General features: G+C 36.2%; 1 protein-coding gene across 2 annotated transcripts; it reads left to right on the top strand.

Moving 5' to 3' along the window:
* The first annotated feature begins 41 nt into the window (after window positions 1–41).
* On the top strand, window positions 42–9,051 carry LOC149727601 (phosphoenolpyruvate carboxykinase, cytosolic [GTP]-like). 2 transcript variants are annotated; one of them, XM_089888519.1, is made up of 13 exons: window positions 42–871; window positions 3,339–3,447; window positions 3,693–3,832; window positions 4,106–4,290; window positions 4,686–4,889; window positions 5,198–5,385; window positions 5,880–5,993; window positions 6,408–6,561; window positions 6,942–7,052; window positions 7,318–7,455; window positions 7,591–7,686; window positions 7,910–8,049; window positions 8,310–9,051. In XM_089888519.1, the coding sequence occupies exons 1-13, from the start codon at window positions 837–839 to the stop codon at window positions 8,625–8,627; spliced, it is 1,932 nt and encodes a 643-aa protein (XP_089744645.1). In that variant the 5' UTR covers window positions 42–836; the 3' UTR covers window positions 8,628–9,051. The 2 variants fall into 2 exon arrangements, with proteins under 2 accessions (XP_089744645.1, XP_089744646.1); XM_089888520.1 differs by lacking the exon at window positions 42–871 and adding an exon at window positions 2,330–2,486.
* The last annotated feature ends 274 nt before the right edge of the window (window positions 9,052–9,325 follow it).

Raw genomic sequence — 9,325 nt, forward strand, 5'->3', positions numbered from 1 at the left:
GTGACGTTTAGAATACGTGATAAATGAAAGAATGACTATCGGCAGAGTCAGCAGATGTGACGGTGTTTTATAGTAGCAGCGTTTGCATGAAACCGATGATTTTGTAGTTAGTACTGGACTGTTGGACTATTATTCAACCGGAAATAGGAATGATTCATGTGTTTTTAATTTGTCAACAACAGTTTTTTAGTCATTTGACTCATTTTCATTTAAAAAATATGAATATTTTTAATGTTAAAAGTCGAATTTAAAGTAACCTTTGCATATAAATATTGTTAATATGCTAAACTATACTATGCATAATAACATTGTTAAAATGTAAGACATTTCAATGTTTATGTTATAATTTGAGGTCAAATCTTTTGTTTCACTGTTTATTTTCATTTTATATTCACTATTGTATAGCATTGTGTGGCTTGTTTGTTTACTTTGCTTTTGAATTTTATTGTATTTTGTCTAATTTGTTATCATTTTGTGTTCATAATATGTTTCTTATTCATAGAACAAAGCTATTTTAGTTTTAGACAACACTACTATATTATATTTTGTTATTATGTTATTTCATATGTTATTTATATTACGAGTGATAATTTTGTTCATAAATATTATTGTAGTAAAACATATCTTGCTGTTATGTCATAGTTAAAAAAATGGCTTTCATGTGATACAAGGTCCCACACATGTGTTAAACTAGTGCACCCCTGCTTTTAATATTGTAATACAAACATTAAATTAAGTTTTAATCATTCCATTAATGTGAATTACTTGAATTCAAATTCCAGGGTATAGTTTTTATATTTTCATTATAAATACCTCAAGACACGTTGACCAATAGGATGGCGCCGCTAACTGCAATGCTTCTCGTACGATTGTAAGTTGTTTATTAACAAACAATACCATTGTTTAATTAACAATGTACTTGATAACACACAAGTGATAAGTATGTGAACATTGTTTGACAAAGTTTGTGATTAAAAATAACATATTTAAAGAAATTGATTCCTTGATTTTGGTATATATTATTCATATTGTATATTGTGAAGCGGTTTTAATATTGGTTAAATTATTTTACTTTCAACCAAAACGTTTTGATTCTGCATGTTTAGGAATCAGCGTTGTTTGTAATAATAGAAAGCGTAGATCAACCTCTATGATGTCATAAACGCCATTCAATACCGTGTAGAGGTTACTATTGCGAAATAATCCCCGCCTCACCTAACCGACCAATAGGAGCGCTTCTTTTGTTTGTCCTTGGTACGTCACAAACCGGCTTTAAATCACCTTATTCTCTCTCGACGCCTTCTTCTCATACGTGGCTGTCGTAAAATATCAAACCGTGAAAATCTGCGGTAACAATGTAAAATATATGTCGCAAATGTTCACGCTTAAGTCGTTACCGGCATGGACGGATTGCGCAATCTGCTGACCGAAGCAAAATTCTCCCAAAATTTTCCACGTCACAATAGCAGGGTTTGAAAATGGTTTCCTACCGTGACGTAGCTACCCAATATCGGGCATGGTCATCTTATTTACCGATTGTTTGCTTACCTGGGGTAAGGTGCACGCGCGATGTCACGTCTACAGTGTTGTTCAACACTATTGGGCGTGCGCCCATGCACGTATTGCCCCATCGCGACGTCTAGCGGATGCCATTTTAAACAAAATATGTTTCTTCGCTTGGTTGTTTACCTTGTTTATTACGTGATAACGACCCACGCGTTGTAATATTAACCTTCTAATGAGATTTTGGAATATTCGTGAATCTGTGACGTTACAATGCCTTTAGTGTTGGTTCAATCGAGTACGCGATATCGGGAATCGATTTGTTCGATTCTTACGTCACATAACCGTATTGTTTCACAACTATGGATTGCATAAGGCGGATTGTTTCATGACGCAACAATTGTTCATATATGGTTTAACATCCCTTTTATTACGAAATTTTATAACTTCTATTAAATATTAAAGTGGGCGTGTCACCACCGCAGCCACGCCCCTAATATTTGGATAAACCGGATTTTCTTGTCTTTACACGACTTACTGTGCCTGGCCCACAATTTCAACCAATTACGGCCAACCAAAGAAACGTTGGTCCAATCAGAATCCACCATGGTGGGCGTGTTTAGGCGTGCTTGTATCCACCAATCAGAAGACAGATATTTTTGTTCATAATTTTGCGTAAAATTATAAGTTGACACGTCACAATGACATTGGTAATTTAATAAACGATGTTTTTAGTTTATTCGAATTTCTTTTATGTCGTAACAAACTTCCTCATTATGCAACAACCATATGTTATTTCATCATAAACGTCTTAAAGAATCTCGACTATCGCTGTGTCATCGGTAAGCATAAAATCGTGTGTGACGTCACAGTTGTTTTTTTCTACCGTCACGAATGTCTTGTATATAAGAACGCGCGCATGGAGGGACAGGTCACTTGTTGATTCACAGACGATATAATACAACTATCATGGGGGAAATATTGTAAGTACAATTTGTTCTATGACGTAATAATAAGGAACGCCTAGGTGCGAGTTTCCTTTGTTTTGTAATAATGAAGTTTTCTTATTAATGTTTTAGCGATCTTTTTCAGGCAGTGAGAAAATTAGTTTAAATTCTAAATTCATGAAGTCGTATTATTTTTGCGTTGTAGAGCAACGAGGTATACTAACACCGGTGTTCTATTTTATTCGAGTTTACGAGTACAAGCTACACCGTATTTAAGTTTATTTTGACATTGCTTTTGTTTTACTGGTAGCGTGTTTAAAAGAATGTCGTTTTTTTTTACTTTGACGTCACAAATTAACCTTTCATTGTGATGTCATAGGTGTGATTGTTATTCGACAGAGATTGGTTGTTTTGGTCGGTCATCATTACTACAACTTTCCTTGTTTTATTATTACCTAACAAACGAAGTGTCACCGAATCGTGATACGGTGATTATGACACACTGTTGCGTCACAATACTAATGCGAATCATCACGCGCTTTCTTAAAACTAAGTGCCCGTTGTTTGACACGGATATGACGTCGTACAACCGGATGCGTTGCTGCATTTATATTATTGCGTAACAAACTGACGTTAAATTCCGTTATATACGTTTAACGAAGTTTGAATATACTTACCGGCAATTGCTTCGGACCAGTGGGCACTAATAGCGTGTTCAAATTGTCAGGCATACAGAAAAAAACCTTCACCCACAAATTACATACATGGTAACTTTCAAGCGGGCACGAAGTGTATGAAACAGAACACCCGTGTTATAACGACTCCCGTTGCCCCGCCATGCGAGAATAACCAAGTTACATCAATCACCAATCACTGTTTTTATTTCAGACCAAATTCTTTATTGTTAAACGTTGGGAGAAAGGCGACCTCCATTGGCGTTGCAAGATCGTTAAAAGTTGTGCATGGCGATCTAGATAAACTACCCTCACAAATCAAGGTAACTGTGGTTTAGGTGGTGTATATGGTCCCAGGTTCAAGGCTCACTGCTGCTAGGTTGGTTGATTTTGACAGGAGTGTGGTTATTGGGTGTTATAGCTCCACATGGAGAATGAGGTGTATAAAGCTACCATGTAGTATATCGACTATGTCTCAACTGTTATTAAAAAGTACCAGAATATCATCAAATAATATGATGTTTATTGGGGTATTGTTTATATTTATAACATATTTATGTTTACCCAGAGCTTTATCCTTGAGAAAGAGAAGTTATGTCTACCCGATGAAATCCACATCTGCGATGGAAGCGAGAATGAAAACAAAAGTCTTTTGACGCAGATGCAGAAAGATGGAGAAATTAAACCTTTACCTAAATATGATAACTGGTGGGTTGGATTATCTAAGGTGTCTGTGCATGTAGGCCTAGTGTATTTAAGTTCTATTTACATACTAATGTTAGGATGTCTTTTTCTTTAGTTTACACTGAAGTAAAGGACTTGTTGATGTTTAAATTGTTCTATTCTACATTAATGTTAAGGAATTGGGATTTATGCCAGATATGAGACATCTATAAATTTTAAATTTTAAGAACAAAACATTACCAAAATATGTTTCTGAATAGTTGACCTTCTTTTTATCAAAGTATATTCACTGTACAGTTGGTACGCTCGTACTGATCCAAAAGATGTCGCTCGTGTTGAGAGCAAGACCGTCATAACCACACCCACGGAACGCGAAACAATTCCCAAACCTCGCCCAGGGGTGAAAGGAACACTTGGCCACTGGATGTCACCAGATGACCTCGAAACCGCCATCGGTGATCGATTCCCGGGGTGCATGAAAGGTTAGATCATTTTATATTATTTCTATGTTGGTTGCAGTTTAGTTCATTGTTCCCGGCAAAATATATTTCCAGACACAAGATATGTCTTTTCTTTGAGTACAGTTTGATTGTTTTCTATAAAATTATCTTAGTTTATTTTTTTAATTATTTTAATCTTTGCTATCATTTTTGAAGAGGTATATAATAGTTATGTTATGCTAATTGAAGTTTTTTTCCCTAACTTAGCATTGTAATATTACTGATATTTCATTTATGCGCATTACTGTTTAATATATAATATATCTCTTATATCAACGATGTTTAGTAAAAGCACAACTATAATTGTTTGTTTTGTTTCCACTAAAACACAAAATTATCGTTTCCACCTGATAAATATACCCACAACTATATTCCAGGTCGCACAATGTACGTGATCCCATTCAGTATGGGACCAGTAGGTGGCAGTATTTCAAAATACGGAGTTCAACTCACAGACTCCCGTTATGTAGTAGCAAGCATGAGGGTGATGACACGTATCACACCCAAAGTATTCGATCTGATTGGTGAAGATACTTTCGTTAAGTGTTTGCATTCAGTTGGATGCCCATTACCCCTTAAAAGTAAGATCTTGTTTGTTAGATTATTCCTTAAATAGATAACTCGTATGTGTAATGAATCTAAACATTTCATTACAATATTTCAAGTTAAAAAAGGATTTTCTGTTGAGTTTCAATACAAACATAATAGTCCATATATACAAACAATTTCTCAATTTCTTTCTTTCAAATGCTTCGGTATGAAACTAATCTAAATACTATCTTTCTAATCTAAATATATGGGGCAAAAAGTTTCTTCAATTATCTAGTTATTTGTAAGTATTTCACATTACATTATATTGTCATATATCAAAACAACTCCCACCCCCCAGCACCCCTTGTAAACAACTGGCCATGCGACCCAAGTCGTGTCCTTGTGACCCACAACCCGGCTAAGACCGAGATCGTATCATACGGGAGCGGTTATGGGGGAAACTCATTGTTGGGGAAGAAATGTTTTGCGCTTCGTATCGGCTCGACGATCGCGCATAGGGAAGGATGGCTGGCCGAGCATATGCTGGTGAGGATTGAATCAATAAAACTTATGTTATGTTTGTTCTACATTATATGTTTCTGTCTTGAACTTAAATGAATGAATGTTGATTTTTTATTTTCACAAACTGATGCAGTTTATCTGTAAACTGTAATCATGGCATCGTATTGGGTCTTATGCTTGGTGGATACAGTACCTTGTACCATTCACAATTATGAATGCATGTAACTTATTCATCCTCGGATGGCGGGGCAACAACAATCAATATAACACACTAAACACAGTGTTTTGTTTCATACACCTCGCTCCTGCTTACGAGTTGCAACATATGCAAATTCGAAGTTGTTTGTTTTGTAATAATGCAAATATTGCATCATACCATTGTGAATTGTGATGTAATGTATTGCGAAACTTTTATGATGTAACAATGAAAAGTTTGCCACTGCTTGTATGTCCTGTTAGTCAAACAATATTAACTTTGTGACACAATAATGAATTTCAACCCTTTTATGACATCACAGATCCTCGGAATCACGAGCCCTAGTGGCGAAAAGAAATACATTGCTGCTGCTTTCCCAAGTGCTTGTGGAAAAACCAACCTCGCCATGATGGAACCTACTTTACCAGGGTGGAAGGTACGGGTTGAGTATGGGGTGGGGAGTTTGGAGTGGTGGGCATGGAACTTGATGGAAGTTTAAGATGACATATTGATTAAAATGACAAATTGAACATACGAAAGATCACCCCACATGTGACACAGTGGTATGAGCGTGTCCTTCTAGTGGAAACGTTTACTTGTGTGACATAAATATCAGATTTTTTGAATTTTTAGTAGACTATTGGGTGGTAATGTTAAGATGCAATTTTACTCACATATTTTAACATTTTGGTTTAAATCATGTCGTACATATAGAATGCCATGTTTGTATTTGAACTGTGTTTTGCAACCAAGTAGTTAAAAACGTAGCAGACAAAATATGATTGTAATAAAAGTTGATTTTTTTACCAAAATAGCTATTTCTATAATATAACTATAATATATCCTCTAGGTGGAGTGCGTGGGCGACGACATCGCTTGGATGAAGTTTGACACCGAAGGGCGCTTGAGAGCCATTAACCCCGAGAATGGATTTTTTGGCGTGGCACCAGGAACCTCTATGAAGACCAACCCTAATGCATTGAAGACATGCATGTCGAATACAGGTGACATGGGATGTCTGGTATATGTGGTGTCACCAAACTTAATGCAGAGGAGGCTGTTAGACACCCAGTCTTATAAAACAAATTTAACTTATGGAATGTTTATTGATTAATGCAGTGCAGAAAATTCCTGGTTAAGTCTGCATACTCTGCCGCCCTGAATTTGGGACCTAACGTTTTAACTTCTAACATCACTAAAATTATTTTAGTTTTTAAAACAAAGCCTTTGGAATAAAATTGATGGTCAGTATATATGATGTTTATTGTTAAAAACAATTTCTCAAGTGATCGATAAATTATGACTAACCATAGAATTTGCCTTTTTCTTTTCATGGAACTTTTCGTTAGTAACCACAAATAACGAAACCATTATGACATTACAGTTTTCACGAACGTCGCGGAGACATCGGATGGTGGTGTTTACTGGGAGGGGATGGATGAGACGCCACCTAATGGAACCGTTACCTCATGGTTAAACGAACCGTGGACCACAGGTGATTATGATGTCACAGTATTTTATATTGGTCGATTATAAAACAATGATTTTATATAACACTTACTTTTGTCTTATCTAACACCAAGGATGGTTAAAACTATAACCTAACCTTCTTCAGTGTTTAGTTGGAAATATGAAAGTGTTATATAAACACAAGTTTGTTACTTAACAAATTAAAACAATGAATCTTGTCTTATAAAAGTTGAATAAAACAACTTCCACTATGACATCACAACAACTCATAACCCCCATTGTTTCAACAGAAAGCACGAAACCCGCAGCTCACCCAAACTCCAGGTTTTGTTGCCCAGCAAGCCAATGTCCAACCATAGACCCTAACTGGGAGTCCCATGATGGCGTTCCTATTGATGCCATTATATTTGGTGGGAGGCGACCAAAAGGTGGGTTTGATTGACAGGTAGTGTTTGATTGACAAGTAGTGTTTGATTGACATGTGTTGTTTGATTGACATGTTTTGTTTGATTGACAGGTGTTGTTTGATTCAGCTAAATAAACCTCTACGTATGTTGCTCTAGGTGTCCCTCTAGTGTACGAATCATTCAACTGGCAACATGGCGTTTTTATCGGAGCTGCGATGAGGTCTGAGTCCACTGCTGCTGCTGAGCATAAAGGTGAAAACAAAAGCCATCATAAAATACAACTTGTTATGTAATAATCAACTGTAGTTTTAAATTATGCGAGCATTGAACCTGTACCTTGGCTGCATGCAAGCGGGGTAAACAACGTGACAGGACATTGGTATTAAGGTTTATACTAACAAATAACGTCAGCTTCAAGTTAACAATATCACATAGATTGTTACATCATAATCTTAATACCATTGTTACATCACAGGTAAAGCAATCATGCACGACCCATTTGCGATGCGACCTTTCTTCGGTTACAATTTTGGGCATTATCTTCAACATTGGTTAAATATGGATCAAGCTGGAAGGAATATGCCCAAGATATTCCATGTCAATTGGTTCAGAAAGGTGAGGATTTAGTGGTTTATCATTATTGAGTGACTACCTTGGTAGAGTCTCTCTATGGTAGCACCCTGGGTGTTGGGGTAATATGTCTACATCCAAGGTCATTTTTATCTTATTCTGTGCAAATAAGTAATTTCATCCACTAACTTACAAACATGGTAACTCGTAAGTGGAAACAAGGTGTTTGAAACAGATGGAAATAAAACTGTTATTACCTGTTATACAATATTTTCATTCATTTATCTTAATATATTCATCTTTAGGGTGAGGACAACAAGTTTATGTGGCCAGGATTCGGCGAAAACTCCCGAGTTCTTGAATGGATCTTTAAGCGTACGAGTTTGGAGGGAAATAACCTGGTCCGGGAATCTCCCATCGGGTATCTCCCCACCCCTGATGCCATCAACACCTCGGGACTTGGTGAGGTTGATATGGAGGGTTTGTTCTCCATCCCCAAGGACTTCTGGTTGGATGAAACTGAAGCCATCCGCAAATATTTTGATGACCAAGTAAACGACGACCTACCACCGAAAGTCGCCCAAGAGCTCAGTGATTTAAAAAGTCGTGTGCAAAAAATTTAAAAACAACATTTTTTCTACCATTGTATTTTTCGCTTCTTATTGTTTTGTCATAAATGGTCATTGTCACAATTTTGTTATTTTGCCGTGATGTCACAATCCGATATCATGTGATGTCACAATTGTTTCTCGTTTTAGAGAGAAAAGAAATTGTTCATACAAAAAAGTTTTTTCGCGATACATTTTTGATTGAGGGGAGCTGCTGTTGATAATTTTACCTTGTGTGACCACACACTCACCTTGTGTGACATCATATTCAGTATTCATAGAAGTGAAAGAGTGTGTTGTATAAGATGGGCATTCCCCCGTTATGATACTGTGTTTGTCTATAGGAAAATTAGATGAAGTTTTAAAGAAGTCATTCTGAGATTTATTTAAATTTGTATTTTATGAATATTTAAAGCAATTAAACCTTGATCATAATAAAGCTTTGTCATTGGGTTGGGCGACTATTCAGGGTATGCAAGGGGACAGTTGTTCCCCTGACTTAAAAGGATAAGTTACATTAATAAGGTATAATTTGTTAAATTTTATTTCATGGTTACGTGGCACTTTGTTCTTCCAGTACTATTAGGAACTTGTCTCTAGCTAATGTTTGTTACTATGTTTAGAATATATGAACATATTTGCATGGCATTTGAGTAGCTTTTGTTAATCTATGATTCTGAAGCTTTGAATCCTTCAACATCGCAAGCATTTAT

This window comes from Ciona robusta, chromosome 11 (assembly GCF_009617815.1).
Source record: "Ciona robusta chromosome 11, ASM961781v2".
Taxonomy (NCBI): domain Eukaryota; kingdom Metazoa; phylum Chordata; class Ascidiacea; order Phlebobranchia; family Cionidae; genus Ciona; species Ciona robusta.

Excerpts from the sequence above, each read along its gene's own strand:
- LOC149727601 (XM_089888519.1), top strand. The coding sequence starts at position 837 with ATGGCGCCGCTAACTGCAATGCTTCTCGTACGATT. Across the intron at positions 5,386-5,879 it reads GGCTGGCCGAGCATATGCTG|ATCCTCGGAATCACGAGCCC; the intron begins GTGAGGATTGAA and ends ATGACATCACAG. Across the intron at positions 7,053-7,317 it reads AAACGAACCGTGGACCACAG|AAAGCACGAAACCCGCAGCT; the intron begins GTGATTATGATG and ends TTGTTTCAACAG.